The sequence below is a fragment of the Lucilia sericata genome, unplaced genomic scaffold (assembly GCF_015586225.1).
Source record: "Lucilia sericata isolate MDLA Ls3-8-SP2 unplaced genomic scaffold, ASM1558622v1 Contig000151F_arrow, whole genome shotgun sequence".
In the NCBI taxonomy this organism is placed as follows: domain Eukaryota; kingdom Metazoa; phylum Arthropoda; class Insecta; order Diptera; family Calliphoridae; genus Lucilia; species Lucilia sericata.
This window is the reverse complement of record NW_023994182.1, coordinates 580,979-601,335: the sequence shown is the minus strand read 5'-3', so window position 1 is coordinate 601,335 and position 20,357 is coordinate 580,979. Positions and strand designations below refer to the sequence as shown.

The 20,357-nt window shown below is 32.8% G+C and overlaps 2 protein-coding genes across 2 annotated transcripts; one reads left to right on the top strand and one right to left on the bottom strand.

Annotated features, from left to right (window-relative positions):
* Positions 1–6,392: 6,392 nt before the first annotated feature.
* LOC119601210 lies at positions 6,393–15,939 on the top strand. The gene is given in 12 exon segments (XM_037951999.1): positions 6,393–6,980; positions 6,982–7,309; positions 7,312–7,392; positions 7,395–8,056; positions 8,058–8,124; positions 8,127–8,679; positions 8,739–8,797; positions 8,860–9,020; positions 9,077–10,685; positions 10,688–14,702; positions 14,772–14,859; positions 15,623–15,939. Coding segments are annotated over 12 exon segments (8,352 nt in total). The 3' UTR covers positions 15,764–15,939.
* Positions 15,940–16,033: 94 nt separating this feature from the next.
* Positions 16,034–19,810, bottom strand: LOC119601228 (putative nuclease HARBI1). The gene is made up of 3 exons (XM_037952030.1): positions 19,299–19,810; positions 17,238–17,447; positions 16,034–17,172 (listed from the first exon to the last, which is right to left on the bottom strand). Exons 1-3 carry the CDS (start codon positions 19,536–19,538, stop codon positions 16,417–16,419), a joined length of 1,206 nt encoding a protein of 401 aa, XP_037807958.1. The 5' UTR covers positions 19,539–19,810; the 3' UTR covers positions 16,034–16,416.
* Between the last annotated feature and the right edge of the window lie 547 nt (positions 19,811–20,357).

Here is a 20,357-nt window from a genome sequence, read left to right as displayed (position 1 = left end):
TTTTATATCGTTTTTAGTAAAATTAACTTTTTCGTATAAAAAATTTGTTTTTTTGTAAAATAAACAATTTAAAATAATGGTCAATGTCCTGCGCATTAAATATTTGTCTGGATTTTTTAGCTTTTCATGCAAGAGCCCATTTTCGTTCGTCTTATCAATATCTTTCGTATGTTTTTGTTATACATGACCACAGTATTGGTCATAGAATTAGAGATGGTGTGTATTTGCAGATACTTTGATTTTTATTTAAGTTATAGACATAAACCACTTCTTTTGATGGAATTCCACGTGTTTTAAAGTTTTGATATTAAGCAGCAGACCATGCAACTTTGCCAACATTGCAACAATTCGTTGTCGCAATCTAAACTTTATTAACTTTTATACAACGGATGTCCCTCTGTGTATATCTTCAAAAACTTCTTACATTTTATAAGAAAATAAATCTAAAAACGAGAGTATTGTCATTATTGCCGACGTTTAATTATGGGCCCATGGCGTTTTGAAAGCTTTCGGTTCTGTTACATCATTTAAAGATCAGTACCGTTCCGTGATGAATCAGCTGATTACTCGCAGTATTGTAATGTATACTTTTTTTTTGGATTTATTTGATATTTTATATTGCCGGGTTATCACACGTGTGTCCGTAGAAACCCTACCAAACGACCTATACCTTCATATAGGATGTTGGAGCACCGAGCTTAGATAAATCAAAAGTATTATTTGGTCTCCACCAGAATTAAGTTTAAGAGTTCTAATGGTCTCCATCAGGTTATATCGGGAGTATATCCTCACTCTGAAGTAAAACGAAAGCACGCCTTTGAAGCAAACAAGATATAACTTGAAAACAGTTATACGAAGAATATACATTAAATTAGAGCGAGTGAGACGCAACAAACACAAGCCTGGATCGTATTTAAAAAATAATGGCGATGAAGCGAGAGTTCTTCCCCAACTTTGACCTGAATCACGACTGTAATGTATGTGATCTAAATTATAATTTGTTAGCATTAGCCGCATGCTCAAAGTGAGGTTAAGTTTTGCCGGATGGAAACCATAATTCACAATAGTAATTTAGAGCAAGTATTAAGTAATTCCAGTTGTGGTGTGAATATACTAAAAGTATTACGTATGGATTTTGCAATTATTAAATCACAAAAGGGAACCAAGCGTGAAATTTGAGTGTTTTTTACTGTTAAGAAATCCGCCGCATTTCATCACAAATTCACAATAGTTTGGAAAGAAAACCAGGTAATGGGCGAAAAACTGCTGTTTGCTAAGATCACCAGATAATAAAATTATAAAAATTAATGCACCAAAGTACGGCAGCCAACTAAATAGTAAATACTTTGACTTTAAATTATCGCTTAATTACCGTTGCTGAGATAAGCAAAAATATCGTTACGAGTATAAACCAAATAGTTATTGCAAAAGTACATATTTTTACAAAAAAAAAAAAAAAACTTGATGGCTTTAGAGTTTGCTATAAATAAGAGCAGTAATACGGACATTATCTCCACATAATTTTTCAATTTGTTTCTATAACTACCAACACTGTATCTTATTTATTGTGAGCATATACATATGTATGTACTTTATTTACGAACTGTCAAATGAAAGATTGCAACTAGGTTTTGCTTATTTAACAAGAAAAGTAAATTCCATTGTGTTAAACAGGTATTTAAGGTTAATTTAATAATTTCTGTTTATTAAAAACTTTCTTTATAAAAAGCTAAAATCTATATAATTCTTAATGATCGAATATATTTGTTTATAAATTGTGTTTTATATAAATTTATCAAAATATCCACGAAATGTGCATCTTCGCAAATGAAGCAGAATTTTTGTAGCAAGTTAAACGATAAGTGGTTTTTCAACTGAATGTTTTTTCGGACGAAGATTCTGTGATTCTCACCAAATTTTAAAGTTGGGTTATGTCAGCACATGTTTATATAAATTTCGATATAAACAAAACTTGAGGATGTAAAAAAATAGAACATTTCAGTGTTGCCACTTCACGTATGTATGTTTAAAGTGCAATTTATGGGAGGAACTCTACGCTGATTTAAAATTCAACTGTATATTTACGGAAACATTTTTGTATAGTTTATATCTAAAAATTTAAAAGACGAGAAAAGTTCCTCTAAATTTTACTCCTGATCGATACCTTGGAACAATACTAAGCTAAGAAAAAAAACTGTTTTTATCAGCTCTATTCCCAATAACTATTTACTGGAAATATTTATTCAGAATAGACCTTTATAGATGTATATTGCGTACGTAATTTTGTAAATTGACTTAGCATATCGATACGACACTCGGGAGTGGTCGAAATTTAAATTATGTTTATATTTCGAACGAAGTAATGTTTCTCCAGATCTTAATACGCAGAAAAAAGTTTCAGCATAAATATTATGAACGGCTTTCATTGACTAAAGTTAATAATATTTAAGAATAAGTTCCTAAATTGTATGAATTTTTTCATTTTTATATTTTTAAACATAATCTAGAAGCCTTGACTTAAAATATTAAAAATTTTCTTATAAAAAAATTTTCTTAGGAAAATTTTTTATTTCTTTATGATTTTTAGAATGAAAACAATGAAATATGCGCGTAACATGCAAAATTTTCTGAAGAATGGATGTCTAGCTGTATTTGATTTTTATTTCATAATTTGTTTTCCAATATTTTATTTATTTATCATAAAAATTCGCTAATATGTGGTATTTTCTAAGAAATATGGAAGATATTAATAGATAACGGATATTTATTGCAATTTTTATAAAAATCGAAGAAAATTAGTAAAAAAACAAAAAAAAATCGTTCATGTACAAATTCATACATTTTATGAACTTTTAATATTCTGAATGAAAATGGTTTGGGAAAAAAGTCATGTTCGATTCATACAATTTATTACAAAATTCTTTCCAGTTATGTATTATTTTTTTCTGTGTAAGTAATTTATTATTATTAACAAACATTGAAACATATTTTCAAACTGTTTTTGATAGCTTATTATGAAAAAAGCTATTAAAGAACACACGTCAATATTGAGATAATGTGCAATTCCACTATTGTTTAAAAAAATTCTTTTAACAAAACCTAAAGTAATGCAATTTTTGTTATTGTGTTTTTCTTATTGGCAACATCGAAATTTTTGAATGTTTCTTCAAGTACTAGTGTTACCAACTAAAATGTTTAGCAAAACCCCTAAAATTACGACACAATTTGTATTATATGTTTTGTACAATATCGTTCTCGGTAGTTTAATCTGTATGATAAAAGTAAAAACCTATTTTTTACAATTTTCATTGAGTACTAATTTTTCATTCACAATGTCACAATTCATAGAAAACAAGAGTATTTGCTATAAAAATTAACACAACTGTGAGTGTTACATTAAAAACTGTAAAACTTAAGAATGTAAATTAATTAAAAACTAAAATTTGATTATTTAAAATCTTCAAAATGCATTTTTCTTAAATTTTATTTACATATGTTTACGGCTCAGCTGTTCACATCCTGACATTTCTTGGTTAAGTTTAATCCACCTTCATTGGTGGCTTAAACTAGCAAATAAAGTTCACTAATCGGGTACACAAAAACTTTTTTCGACTAAGATTTAATTGCTAATCTTTAACCTAATAATTGGCCCTAAATGTTACCAATTTTAAAATTATAAATTTAAGATTTCTCGATAGCTTACAATTATTGATTAGCAGAAAATAGATTAATCCCCGTTTTTCAATGTCTTGTTATTTTTTTTTTATCAAAACGATATTTTGACAGTTTTCATACAAAAAACATTTTAACCGGCAGAATACCTACCGGTTAAACAATAACCGGAGAATGAGATTATGGACTTTTTTTAGTCCTTTATTATTATTATTATTTGCTTCATGTTACTTTACAGGAACTTGTAAGATATTCAGAAGCCTTTGCTCCATAAACGCACAAGTTTTATAAAACTTGGAGAACTGCTCCCGACTACGTAGTTTTTCAAAAATATCTCATAGAGACATACGAACACGAAATATGTACAATTACACAGGTCAACCGGCCGTTGCATTTCTCCGCCACATCAGATTTTCCAGATATCCTGTTTAAAAGATGGAAAAAATCCCATTTTTGGCCATATTCTAGGTGTAATAGTAGTTGAAAGACCTCATTTTCGACTTTAAAATAATATATCTTCTCCCTTATTCGAGATATACTATAACTGTTACTATGTCTCAAATAGTGACAAAAAAGTGTTTTTGATTCTGCAGTGATTGTTGATTATATAAGCTTTGAAAACAGAATTTGGTTCTGTGAGATTGATTCAATTCTATAGTATATAACGTTTTAAACCAAAAAAAAAATCTATTATTTTTAACATTTTAATTAAAATAGTTGTTTGTTTTGACTAAAAATATTTTCTACTAATGCTTTTTTTATAAAAAAAATAATACAAAATCAGAAACAAAGAATATTTTTGATTGCACCTAACCTCAAAAAATAGTGAATTGCAAAAATAAAGCACATGCTTTATAAAGCACATGCTTTATTTCTTACCAAACACCACCATAAACAGCTGTTTTACCAGTGTTTATCACTAAGGCACACAAAAATTACACAAATCTATTCACAAAACATGTTAAACACAAACAAAATGCCGCCGGTTTTTTACTCAACATTTTAACAGTGATACATTCTGTAGCACACACACACATTCGCTTACTATAAACAAAAATTATGCTTTTCACCAGTGTAAACAAAAAACATGTGATTAATTAACCAAACTCCCGCTCAAAAGGAAAAACTCAACGTTTCATATAACATCCACCACATTTCTCTCACAACAACTGATTTTTGTTTTGACAGTCATTTTTGTTTAAGGGGGAACAGAATAAAACAAGAAACACAAGTATAATAAACGTCAAGCAAAAGATTTGCGATCATACATCAGTAAATTTTTTCATTTATTTTTACAATTTTTTAAGGCGAAACAAGAAGTTTTAAATTAAAAAAATGTGTGAAAAATGCAATTGAAGTGTGAGGAAATAGTTTAATTAAAAATTTAAAGTGAAAATGTATTTGTAAATATGATTTTTTAATAAAAAAAAAAAAAAACTGAAGTAGTTCTATAGTGTTTGGCGGCGGAGCATTTGCACACATACACACGCACACATAATACCACATATACACGCCATTTGCAAAGTGGGTGTTTGTTGTTGTTGTTGTCGTTCTTATTGTTGTTGTATTATATATCCCTGCTTCATTTGAAATACACACAGAATTTGTTGTGTGGGTGTATTATTTATTTTTAAATGAGATATTTTTTCCTGTGGAAAATTAAACTAAACGAATTTGATGTTTGTTAAATGAGAAACAAATATTAGAATATTTAAAATAGTAAGGTAAGAATGTTTGCATTTTATTTCTTAAGATATTTCCTGGTTTAAGTGCTGTGTTTGAAAGATTTCTATCCAAAAGAAAGCGATGAATCTGCTAGTTTAATATAGTGGTGTGTAGTATCTAAAGTTTGAAAACAGTGTTGCCAATGTTTATAATTTAGCGTTTTTTGCCAAAAACGGAAATGAAACAAAAAGGTGAAATTTTAAATGGAATCGGAAAATTTATAAAAAAATTAGTTAATTATTTAAATAATTTTATGTAAATTAGTTATAGTCGAATTATGTGATAAAAATTATAATGTTAAAGCGACAATAAACATTTATACTCAAAGGCTACATCGGTTGTATTTTAATATGCATAAATTTCTATCAAAATTTGCGTTAATGCATATTCAAGATTTTGGCATTTTTATTCAGGTCTGTAAAGTATTCCGATACTAAAGGCCACACTACGAGTCGATACTATAGTCGCACCGTAATCAACGCTATACATAGTTGATCCTATTGAAAACTCTATAGTAGATATTATAGTCACAGTAGATATTATAGTCGACACAGTTGTCTACTATATAGGCGACACTGAAGTCTACTATATAGTCGATACTAGTCGGCGTTATAGTCTATTCTATTGAAACTCTACAGTCAACACTGTAGTCGACAGAGAAATCTACTCTATAGTCGACTATTACAAATGATTACAAATGTAATAATTTTTTTCATTCCTTTCCTTTATAGACCAAACACCTGCCACAATTAGTCGAAATTGAAAACAATGATTAGACTAACAGAAATGACTGGCGAATATTTCGCCGCCTACAGCGGAAGCATAAAGTCTCCACCGAATTTCTGAGATATAACTTGGAAAATATCGAAAAGTTCATATGGTTTGAAACCTGGCCACGCATAGTTATTAAACGTTATGCGGTACGCAAAGAAAATCGTGTATTCATAATATACTATCGCTTAAGGCGTGTACTATTCGATCAGTCGAATCGTAAAATGTTTAAGCGTATGCGACAGAACATCAAACAGTGGTCTAAACGTATAGTGGCTTGGCAAAAAACTCATTTAGGCATTAAAGAATACGTTGAAGAAGTGGTCTACGAAGAGGTGTCGGAAAGACAGAAAAAAGAAGAAACTGTTAAGGCAGCAAGTGCCGAACAAACATCAAGTGGCAGCAGTGAAGATGTTAGCAAACAATTGAAACAACAATTGGAATTATTAAAAAATGGCAGGAGACATCAGCCATTAATTACAAGCAATTCTCAGCCAATAGAAACTGCTACAAATGAGGAGTCCGAGAACGATGAAGAGATCAACAAAGTAGAGAAACAAAAGTCTGATAGGAATAGTGTAGATGATGTTAGGAAAAAATTAAAAGAACAGTTAGATAGTTTAAAAGCTCGAAGAGATGGAACTAACTCCTCCTTAGATATAATGAAGTCAAATGCGACTAGTGACCGAGAAGAACCGCTTGATGATTCAGCAACTATAGAAACTTCAAGAGATTGGCAAATTAACTTGGAATCTACTCCCGAGAAGCAAATAACTACCCAGGAAAATATACAACCTGTGAAACAGCTGGGACACTGATGAAAAAACTGAAAAATCTCACACAGAAATCAGTACACAACAAACTGGTAAACTGGTAAAGACTGGTTTAAATTTCTTAGACATGCTTATGTGCAAAGTTAGTGGCAGTAGCATTAACACAACCACTCAAACCAGCAATTCATCAGCCATAAAGGCAAAAGAAAGTCTAGCGAGAATGCCATCATGTAGTTCACTCAAAGAGGGTTATCAACATCATCATGAACATTCTATGGATTCAACGGATGAATTTTTAGGTTTTGATGACTGTGAACGTATACCCGGTATGCTGATGACCCCTATAGTACCACATTCCACTAAGAACAACAAAACTCGGCGTTCGTAAGCGAATCCTTGAACGAGTACATGCGTGTCAATGATTTGGAAACTAACTATAGTATTGATGAAGACAATCGGTAATAAAGAGTAAAATATATGCCAGAGATATGGAGGGACTGATGACACCCAAAACTATACCTCCACCCTTTGACATGCCGGCTGTGCCAGACAATTTACTCAAGTTTCGTACGGTGGCCGAGAGGAAACAATATTTGCAAAAGTTTTCGAAAAATTATCGCTTGGCCATCATTAACAATGAGGCTAGCATTTATAGGGAATTGCAGAGGAGAATGCGCACCCAAAAGGTGAAGAGTGCCAGTCAAATTGTGGCCCAGTCAACAAACTCTTCTATGTCCTTTACACGCAACGGCTGGAATGCAGCTTCTTTCATAAACACTGAATTTAATAAATACTATTATCAAATTTTAGATGTTGATCACGGCTCTTACAAAGTGCGCCTTAGGGGAGCACGTGGCAATAATGAAGAATTTCATAAGACCCCTTATGTTAGCCGTGCCATTAAACCGCCCAAAGAATGTCCTGAACATTGTGCAGATGATAGGGTTTGGCAATATTTGAAGCCCATCAAGACGGTAGCAGAAAAAACGAAAAAACTCAACAAGGATCCCCTGCCGGCTGTATTTAAACCCTGTCCCTTGTCCCATAAGACCTTCCAGAAACCTTTAGATGATGATACGGCAGCTTTGCTTTTGGCCGGTGGCAGTATGGCTGTGGGTTCGTATGCCCACTGTTGAATTAGAAGTTTTTCCTGAGTATGGCAAACCTTTACATGAAATAGCCAAACGTATTTACAATATATTTTGCCTCATCATGATATTTCCAGAGAATGGGCGGAATTTAGTGTTTCGACACTGCAACAACCCAAATCGCTTAAAGAAGTGGAACAAGCAGCGGCCAAGACTTTCACTACGCCAGACTTGAGAAAATCCTATACGTTTGTAATACCATATCTCAACGATCGTAATCATATATTGGTACGACGTGTTGTTGATCGTTCGGAGAAGTTAGATCAATCGTTTGAAAAATGTTTGGAAGATAGAGAATTGGTGCCAAAAACTGATTTTTCTTTTCGTCAAAACTTGGATCAAACTGATGATGTACTTTTAGAATGTGCCGATGTGGTTAGCGATATGATTAATACCGTGGCCATAAGTTGTAGTGAGAACTCTTTTATTAAAACTGATCCAGATGGTGTGAACAATGGCGAAGCTGTAAATAGTTTAAGGAAAACCAATAACAAACCGGATTCCAATCATTTTGAAAGACCAGCAACAGTTGCTTCAGCAGCAGCAGTAGCCGGTAATATGAAAAAGCATAAGAAACAAAATAGTTTATTGTAAGTTTGTAATTTAATAATCTCAAGAAGATTTTAATCTAATTAAAAAAACTTTTTAGATTGGAACTTAAACGTCTTAATGCCACCATTATAGATGCAGCCGTTAAACCCGGAAATGGTAAGTTTAAAAAAAGTTAAGGTTAAGTTTAAATTTTGCAATTTTTTTAACGAATTTTCTAGATAAAAAACCTTGTTCCAAAGAGTATTGTCAAATGGGTTGTATTTGTGTAAGTCTGGAAGAAACAGCACCAATGCGTGAACACTGCGGTAAGACAAAATGCATGTTGGAGTGTACTTGCAAGTCAACAGCTCAATCACGTATAATGCGTCTCGAGACAGATGTGAGTAAAGAATAAATATTATAGGTAAAAGCTCTTTTATTGAATTTTCTTCTCAGGGTCGTACACTTACCACTGAGGATGCCTTTATGTTGCGCCGCAAAGCCACCGCCCGTTTAGCACGCATGGAAAAGGAATTTACCTCTACGGTGGTACTCACAGAAAATGAAACTCTACTCATTAATGAAACAAACAATGATAAAAAACGACGCTGTACTAAAACACCCAAACGCTATGAAGATTTCACCGACACCGAAGATGAACAGCGTAGAAATTCACCGAAAAAGGCTGCCTTAACAACCATAGACAATGAAAAACATTTAGCCATAGAAATCAAAGAAGTACACGAACCGGTCTATGTTAAGGATTCCATTTTAGAACAATTAAAACATTGTACGGTTAATTTAGTGCCATTACAAGAAATGGATAATATAGCCCCCTGGTGTATGGTGCATAATTTATATAAATGTTTCTGCAAAGGTCGTGCAGTGGAGGGTAAACCGATGATTATTGAAAAGGAAGAGGTCAATACCACTATTGAGCATGAGGCTGAACAAAAATTGGAATACGATTACAATGTTAGCTTTAAGGCCAAATATACTTTCGAGAAGGTGGAAAAGAAAAAGAAAAAAGTGGAGAATAATAGTGAAGCCGAAGAAGAGGAGGATATGGCAGCTGAAACTGTTGATAATGATGAACAGCAAAAAGATAATAGTGATGATAACGTTAAGGATAATGAGGAGGATTGGATTAAAGAAAGAAAACGCCGTAAACGGGAAAAACTTGTGGAAAAAGCAACAGCAGAAGAGATAAGTCAAGAAAAGCAAAAATCAGATGAAGATGTTGCTGATGAATTAGGAGAAGATGAATATTTAAACGATTCAAGTATAAAAAGTGGTCGTATAGAGAAAAAATCCAGAAGAAGTTTACATGAAGTGCGTAAACGTTTTTATGAGACAAGGGAAGATAGCTGCCGACGTCATATACCCACCCCCAGACGCATGTTTCTCTATTGTAATCGTCGGCGCAGGTTAAGTATTTTGAAATTTATCAAAGAGAATGAAAATGAACAAACTAGACTGCTACTAAACGAACATGTTATGAGATCGGTATATTATCATAAAATTGATGCTGAAAATCACAAAAAGAATAACAGTGTTGATGAATATAACCTTAAGGAACAAAACGATGATGGTGTGGTTAATGAAGTGGTTGTTGAACAACAGCCTCGACCAGCAAATGAAATTTTGGCAACCAGTGATAAAACACAGAAAAAGTTTTTGCTGGTCAATGAAGTTGTAGATCTTTTAGAAGATGATGAAGAACTGCCAAGCAGTTCAAGCGCTCTGCTTAAAGATAGAGATGAAAATACTCAATTAACTTCATCGAGCACTAGATCTTGCAGTTCATTCGAAAAAATTACACCCGATTCGGAAACTACAGAGTCTACTAAACACTTCCAAATCTGTTCTAGTGGTGGAGTTATAACAGTTAAGAAATGTGCTAACTTAACAGCAGAGAAAACTAAGGAACAAGATAAACCCATACAACCAGCACCAAAGGCAATTGCTCTTAATGAAACAAGTGCAGCAACAGATACTGGAAGCTTGGAAGCCTTAAAACTGCCAAAAATATCAAGTTGTTTTTCACTAAACATTAAAGCTAATACACAAAGCCTACTTCTACAGCAAAACTAAATGAAGAACAATCTTTAGATTTCACCTCGGCCACCTCAGTGCACTCGGCTGCCTTTGCTCAAGCACAAAATCAACAAACTGCAAATGCCTCAAATGCTTTATTGGGGCCTAATACTACTGCCAAAGAATCGGGCACTGCTTTCACATTGGACATGGATAATGAAAATGTTAGGGATGTTTATAATAGTGTTATTAAAACCATGAATTCTTTGGTTAGCAAAAAGATGCAGGATATAGACTGTGCCCTACAGAGAGAATCACACATAATACCCACCCCCAATCCAGATATTTTATGCATCATGAAATGGTGCAACTTTCTAGATGCATTTTGCGAAGGTTTCGCCTATGTCTGGCAGGTGAAAATGAAAGATGACACATTTTTTGTGGTAACCATACGTAATATGATGCCTTTGATTGTGGGTGCCATGGGTATTGTAAATATTACCGCTTTAAAGCCGGATAAAATGCCTTTAATGGGCAAAATGCTGTTGCAGAAATTCCGCAACAAAGAAACCGAAAAATTAGCGGTGGTAATGCAGGGTAAAGATTCACATTGGGTGGTTAAGGGTTTCTTAAAATCTGATCCCACCATGGCTTGCAATAAACCTACACCAGAAACTCATCCTTCTTTAACGAAAAAAATCAATGTTTTATGTTCGCTGCTGGTCAAGCAGAGACAAAAGGAACAAAAGAAAAAAGAGAAAGTAACAAATCAATGGTCGAGCACAAGCTCGCAAATGAAAGCAACAAAAATTACTAAACCAACGGCAACGGCAGTAACACAACAACCACAAATCGCACCAAAAATAGCACAGATCATGCCTACACGTAGAATAACCACGGTGCAACACACACCCCCAACAACAGCAGCAACACCACAGCAATTATTAAATCAAAATACAACTTTACTGACACAACTGCAGCAACAACCGAAACCCATAACGCCACAAATCTTGACCCCAGAACAAGTGCCCGCCCAAAATTCTATAGATCTAACACCAAAAGCCAACAAACAAAATGACATAGAGCCGGGCAAAATAATCGCTAAGATAAACTCACGCAAACGTAAAGTCGATATGGCACAATCGAATAATTTGCTAAAAATGGATTCATACAGTAAAATGAGTTCCAACATCGAATTTCGCAGTGTAACACAAAGTGATCTTAATGAAATCTTTTTGCCGGAACTACACAAATTGGATCACAAATGGTTGGTACTCGATTTACATAATGATTTCTCACATATATTTGTACCAGATTTTCGTGATCTTGTTTCGCTGGATCGTATACAAAAGGTCATAAACTTTGCCAGGCAAAAGAGTAAAATTGTTAAATTACAATTCTTTCAAAATGCTCCCTTCGATGCTTTTGTTACACCCAAGTCGGGTAGAAAGATCTATTTTGGTCCTTTAACTATGGATATGAAATCGCCCACATTAATACTGTTGCAAAGTGTAGATGGTCAAATGATGTTGAGAGAGCTATATCAATTGCAACACAATATCGTAAAGAAGCCGGAAGAGAAGACTAAAGCATTTTGGTTAATACATCTTAAAGGAAAGACACAATTCGAGATGAATGTTAATATAAACGGAGTAATAAATACAAATGCCGCTGAACCACTATTGTCGAACGCAACAGGCACAACAATTTCTTTACAAACTAACGACGTTAATAAGGAAATTATAGCCACAACTGCTAAAACGGCCAATAATATTAATCAAGAAGTTAATCCCAATACTGAGGAAGAAGACGATGAAGATTGTATGATAATAGAAGATGACTCAGAGCAAAATATAGAAAGTATTCCCAGTATGGTGAGAAACTCTAGTAGAATTGATAATCTTAATAGTTTAACCGCACAAATCAATAACATAACTGCTGGACCAGCCATTCAATCTATTGTAACATCTCAAGCTGTAAGCATGGACACTCCACTGCACGCCACATCCACACAGTCTTTATTAAAAGTGCCAAATACAAATACCATTATAAAACCCTTGAACCCAACAAACACCTCGGCTCCAGTTGTTATAAATGTACCGGCAATGTCGGCAACAAACAAACCCTTGCCTATATTAACTTTGCCACCAAATACCATAATAACTGGAATAACACCAGCCACACCACCCACGCTGGAGGTAACACCAACAACTCCTATTATTAATTTGCCTACAAATGCTGTCATAACTGGCATTAAGACAGCACCACCAGAAGCTCCATATAGTTCTACCATCTTTATAACATCCTCCAGTCCTTCAACTCCAGCCGCTACAACTATAGTAACAACAGCGTCAACTAACACTATTAACAACCCAACAACAACAGTTTCCACAACTTTAACATCACAGGCAAATGAATTTAACAATAAAAAGACAATGAATATAACCAGGCAATCCTTAGAAGCGGGAGCCATAAAACGCAGGCGCATTTCATTGTTTTGCTCGAATAAATATGATAAAATGTCGGAAAATTTAGCTGTCGATGCGGTTATTAAAAAGATATTACCTGAAAATGCTGAAGATATACAAATAAATCCCTTGTCAGTAAGCGAGGAAATAACTACTCCGCCCATGTTAACTCCCGAAGTTGTGACAACTGTGGGATCAACAAAAATTTCAAAACTACGCCATATAGAAACAAATGCTCTACAACAGGCTATGGAAACAAACACAACCGCTACACCTAACACATCTACCACTGCAGCAAAACCTAAGGCACCTATTGTATTTGATGTTAATTTTATGGATGATGGTGATGAACCGACAGCCTCGATTCTTATAAAACCTAGTAAATCTGCAGCAGCTGCAACTGAAACCACAAACACAACAACTTTGCCAATAACAAATAATAAAACTGTTACCAATACAACAAATTCTCTTATTAGACAACAACTTATGTCAACTACAGTTTCGCCAACAAATCTTTCCACAGTTCCTGTTTATAAAAATATTAAATTACCCACACGTTTTAATACAACTACAATAGCTGTCACTAACAGCACAAATACGGTAACTATATCCAACAAAAGAACATTAAACAGTCCAGCTACTGGTTCTATCAAAAGAACATCAAACAGTCCACCAGTTACTGTGTCCAATAAAAGAACATTGATTAATTCTATGCTTTGTACAAAACAACCAGATATTATACCAACATTTTCAACACCTAGACCCATAGCACCAAAAACAAATAATACTTCCTGCTCTCCAACCGATGATAATTCAAATCCTTTCCCTTTTAGACGATCGTCTGTGTCGCTTAAAGTACAGAAAATAATTAGTTCTTCTGCAGCAGCCACACAAACATCAGCTAAACCCCTATCCACCTCGGCTATAGTGTCAACAAATCAACCGACATCAGCTTCACCTTCAACTTTAACCGTGCAACAAGTACAGGAAATGTTAAATAAACCAGCCATAAGTGTTACTTCAAACAAAACACCAATAGCATCACCAGCTGCTTCACCAACAATGCCCCTACAAATATTGCCTGCAATAAAAGCCACCATAACTCCAGCAAACTCTAATGCAATTTCGTTAACATCAACAATTATAACTCCAGCATCTTCACCGATTTCGATTACCCCCTCTTCTACATGTACAGTATCATCTTCAACAACCAGCACAGCAATTAAAACCGTAACCACCCCATCTTCTACAGAAACAACTTCATTGAATCCCACCAACACTTTAACCATAACTAAAGTACAATCATTTGGTTCTCCACAGAAACCCCACAATAGCGATAAGAATTCACCAACGTTTACAAATACTCCCAAATCAATTGTAATCAATGATTTGAATGATGATGTACCAACAGTACCATCACCACCCTCTCACATACAATACGGCTATATTGTGTCTGCTACTCATTGTAATCAGAAGTTTGTTGCTAAACGTGTAGCCGATGAATTTTATGTTAAAGTACCTTCTGTAGGTATATTGAAGTTACAAGGTTTGACAGCTGTCAATAATTATCTTAATAAGTAAGTTTTTATTGTTTTTAAGATTTCAAAAAGAGAGAGATTTTAATTTCGTTTTTATGGATTTTCTAGATATATTAGTAAAACTGGAAAGGATGGACAAAATGCAGCTGCAGTATGGCAGTTTGTGGCCGCTAGCAAGGCTGTACAAATGCAAAATGTAAGTTTCAAACTTATTACAAATTCAGATTTTATATAAAGAGGGAATTTTTTCTAAAATATCCTAAAAGAAAGAATTTTTCGATAAATTTCTATAAAAAAAGGGAATTTTTTTGATAAATTCCTATGAAAAAAAGGAATTTTTTGATAAATTCCTATAAATAAAGGGAATTTTTCGATAAAATACTATAAAAAAGGGAATTTTTCGATGGATTCCTATGAAAAAATGAACATTTTCGAAAATGTTCCAATAAAAAAGGATTTTTTTTAAAATGTCCTATAAAAAAGGGAACTTTTTGAATATTTCTTATAAAAAAGGGAATTTTTTGAAAATGTCCTGTAACAATGGGAAATTTTTCAAAATTTCTTATAAAAAAGGGAAATTTATGATATTTTCCTATAAAAAGGTACATTTTCGGAAAATTCCCTTTTTATAGGAAATTTTCGGAAAATTCCCTTTTTATAGGAAATTTTCGGAAAATTCCCTTTTTATAGGAAATTTTCGGAAAATTCCCTTTTTATAGGAAATTTTCGGAAAATTCCCTTTTTATAGGAAATTTTCGGAAAATTCCCTTTTTATAGGAAATTTTCGGAAAATTATAAAAAGGGAATTGTCCGAAAATTTTCTATAAAAAGGGAATTTTCCGAAATTTTCCTATAAAAATGAATTTTGTGAAAATTTCCTATATGAAGGATTTGTCAAAAATTTTCTATAAAAGAAAATTCTTAGAAATTTACTCATTTTTTTTAATTCATCTTTTTAGCATCAAAAATCGCTGCTTGTACGTAAAACAAAGACTCCTAGTGGTACTACAGGAACGTCTAAAAATAATAATAACACTACTCCAATGAGTGTGACTTTAAGTGACAGCTCTTTAGATGAACCGATATTAATTGATGATTAAAAATCTGCTCTAATACAAAATGATGTTTACATCAGATGTTTAAAAAAAAAACAGTTGTAGTTTGTAAATATTAGTAATTATTTAAGCCACTTTTTAAAGCTATATACATATTTATATGGAAATCTAGTTTTTTTTAGCAATATTTCTTTTTCATTTGGTTATAAAATTATACTTTTCTTTTTAATTTATATTAAGCAATGCTTTAATATGAGATTGACTCAAAAAAACAACAATTTGAATTATTGTTTTGTTACTACACGATTAGTTTTTAAATGATAATTTCTTTATAGAACTTGTTAATCCTAGTTTACTTATTAAGTTAAGTATCTTTAGTTATTTTTTTTTAATTTCTTTTATTATATTTAAATAGTATAAAAAAAATGAGTTCATTTATGTTATTTTTAAACATTTTTAAAGGCAGCATAAATAATTTCGTATGTATGTTTAAATAAAAACCACAAAAAGGATATGAAAAAAATGGAAAATATAAAATACTTATAAAAGCTCTGTATGTACTAGTACTAAAGTGATTTCTTTGTAATTTATTATTTTGCTTTTTCTTATTTACAAATAAAACCTGGGATTCATTTTAGTACTAGTACTAGAGCAAGTATATAAAAATTTAAACAAATGTTTTATTTCAAATAATTATATTATTCATCATTGAAAGCACCTTCCTCAGTAAGGAGATATTTTCGTATATTTTCTCTTACTTCTTTGGAGTTTTTCACACGTTCATGACACTGTGGCGGTAAAGAGGACATGGTTTCTGGTAGTTCTGCTGTTGTTATCTCAAATGGATATGGTTCTGTCAAATCCTTAGATAAATAATTATGCAGTAAACAGCATGCTTTCACCAATGAACCGCAAGTATCTATGCTTACTTCAATAGGGCGGCACAAAATGCGAAACCTAGCTGCCAGCTTACTAAATGCTATATCAACTGACGTCATAGCATGCCGTAACCTCTCATTGAAAACTTGTTGTGAATTTAATAAACTTGAATTACTGTTATAAGGCTTCATAACATGGCGTTCCAAGACAAAAATATCATCGCCTATAAAATAGTAGGGAGTTTTGACTAATTGTCCTTTTAGTTCTTTATCTGCAGGTACTTTTAACTTTTCTTCTTTCAGCCATTTATTTAGAGTTGAATTTTTAAAAACGGCATCATCGAAATCACGTCCACCTTTACTAACATCAACATATAAAAATTTACTATGGGCATCGACTAGAGCAAAGAGTACAATGCTGCAATATCCTTTATTATTGAAATATTCAGGAGTGGATTGTCCAGTTGTTTTAATGCGGATATGTTTTCCGTCTATTGCTCCTAAGGTGTGTGGAAATTGCCATAAATGTTCAAATTCATTGGCCACCTCAAGCCACTCGCTTTTAGTAGAGGGTAGCTGAAGATTAAATAAAATAAATTATAATTCACAAACTATTTAGATTCTGATATGATGTATTGTACCTTTAAATATTTACTTTGTAAACATTCTATTATCGCTCTCAACACTTCGGGCAGAAATTGACTCATGGTTTTTCTTGAAATATGACTAATAACTTCCAATGCCCTCAATGAATCCCCGGTAGCTAAATAACGTAGAGTAATTGCCAATCGAATGCGGGCGGTAATAGCAACTCTCATAACGGTGTCTTGTTTTTTGATTTTGGGATAAACCTACAAAAATTTATAAATTATTTAAATTAAAAGTCACGACTATATTTTCCTGACCTGCGGACGGAGTCTTGAATATAGACCAGACTATAGTCAAGTCTATAGCCTTGAATGTAGACTGGAATATAGTATTGACTATAGAAAGGACTGTAGTCTTGACTATAGTCTTGACTATAGACAGGACCATAGTCTTGACTATATACTGGACTATAGTCATGGTAATAGTCTAAACTATAGCACTAAACACCGTCTTTACTGTAGACTAGACAAGTAGTCTTGACTATAGAATGGACTATACTCAGACTGTACTATACTCCTAACTATAAACTGGACTATGTCTTGACTATAGACTGGACTATAGTCTTGACTATAGACTGGACTATAGTCTTGACTATAGACTGGAATATAGTCTTGACTATAGACTGGAGTATAGTCTTGACTATAGACTGGACTATAGTCTTGACTATAAACTGGACTATAGTCTTGACTATAGACTGGACTATAGTCTTAACTATAGACTTGACTATAGACTGGACTATAGTCTTGACTATAGACTGGACTATTCTTGACTATAGACTGGACTATAGTCTTTACTATAGACTGGACTATAGTCTGGACTATAGTCTTGACTATAGACTGGACTATAGTCTTGACTATAGACTGGACTATAGTATTGACTATAGACTGGACTATAGTCTTGACTATAGACTGGACTATAGTCTTGACTATAGACTGGACTATAGTCTTGACTATAGACTGAACTATAGTCTTGACTATAGACTGAACTATAGTCTTGACTATAGACTGGACTCTAGTCTTGACTATAGACTGGACTATAGTCTTAACTATAGACTGGACTATAGTCTTGACTATAGACTGGACTCTAGTCTTGACTATAGACTGGACTATAGTCTTGACTATAGACTGGACTATAGTCTTGACTATAGACTGGACTATAGTCTTGACTATAGACTGGACTATAGTCTTGACTATAGACTGGACTATAGTCTTGAGTCTTGACTATAGACTGGACTATAGTCTTAACTATAGACTGGGCTATAGTCTTGACTATAGACTGGACTATAGTCTTGACTATAGACTGGACTATTCTTGACTATAGACTGGACTATAGTCTTTACTATAGACTGGACTATAGTCTGGACTATAGTCTTGACTATAGACTGGACTATAGTCTTGACTATAGACTGGACTATAGTATTGACTATAGACTGGACTATAGTCTTGACTATAGACTGGACTATTGTCTTGACTATAGACTGGACTATAGTCTTGACTATAGACTGAACTATAGTCTTGACTATAGACTGGACTCTAGTCTTGACTATAGACTGGACTATAGTCTTAACTATAGACTGGACTATAGTCTTGACTATAGACTGGACTCTAGTCTTGACTATAGACTGGACTATAGTCTTGACTATAGACTGGACTATAGTCTTGACTATAGACTGGACTATAGTCTTGACTATAGACTGGACTATAGTCTTGACTATAGACTGGACTATAGTCTTGACTATAGACTGGACTATAGTCTTGACTATAGACTGGACTATAGTCTTGACTATAGACTGGACTATAGTCTTGACTATAGACTGGACTATAGTCTTGACTATAGACTGGACTCTAGTCTTGACTATAGACTGGACTATAGATATAGGCTTGACTATAGACTAGACAAGTTTTTTGTTCTAATTATAAATTATATGAGTTTAAACAGAATATTTATTACCATTGTAATTACTTGTTATGTATAACTTTAAATAAACTACTTCGCTTGTAAACAAATCATCACCCACAGTCAAAAATGTCTTAAAAATTTCGAGTGCAACTTACCATTTCATGTATTCTTTCAAAATCGTCTATGTTTAACGGACTATAATTACGATAACCAGTTTCCTCCCATAATACATCCGCCAAAAGACGCGCCTCTATATTATCAGTTTTTCTCTTAGCCAAAGTTGGATTGATCCATACTCGCCGTTCCTTTGTTCGAAGCTCCTCATCGGATAAATCCATTAAATCTTTTAACTGCTTTAAAGCCATTAAAAGGTTTAGAGCTTTTTGTGGATCCATTTTTTTAAGTTCGTAAAAATTTTAAAATATTTTGTTTTATGTACGTTGAAAAACAAAATGCGTTTTATCGTAACACTGATATTAACATGCAGACGCTTATAATATGGTCAAAAACTATTGTACATATCTTTTAATTATTAAAATTATTATACTTTTACTTTTTTATTCTAGAGATTCACTTTTAAAGAGCATAGTGTTTCCTAAATATTTATTTATTTTCCTCTTTAAAAATATGCTATTTACTAATTATACCGCTTATTATTGTACCATATGTTTAATGTAAATACCAGGGTTGGAAAATCAGGTACTATTGTAATTGTTAATGTTTATTGATTAGAAATTTAGCACAGTATTCTTTTTATTTTTTTTATATAGTTTGGTAAAGAAACTCTATACTACCATATAGTCGGGCTTGATAGACTATAGTCTATATAATCCGTCTGTATATACATATATCTCTACATTATTTTTATAAATATTTAAAATCACAATTTTCCAGGATTGGTATTACTTTTACACAGGGCTGCCACATTAAATGTTTTTTAATGACAAAAGTGATGCCAACCAAGCATAACTTAAACGCGCTAGAAAAATAAAGTATAGAAGTCTACTTTTCTATAACAAAAAAGTGAATTAATGTTAATTTTTATGGTGTTATGCAAATATTATGTTTCTTTAATTATTTATTTATTGTTTAAAGCTGAAAAATAATAACAAGTTTTATATGTTCATAAATACAAATACGATTTTTTTTATTAGCGATTTATAATTTTAAATAAATTTTTGTTGTTGTTTTGCTTTTGTTTCTTTGTTTTTAAT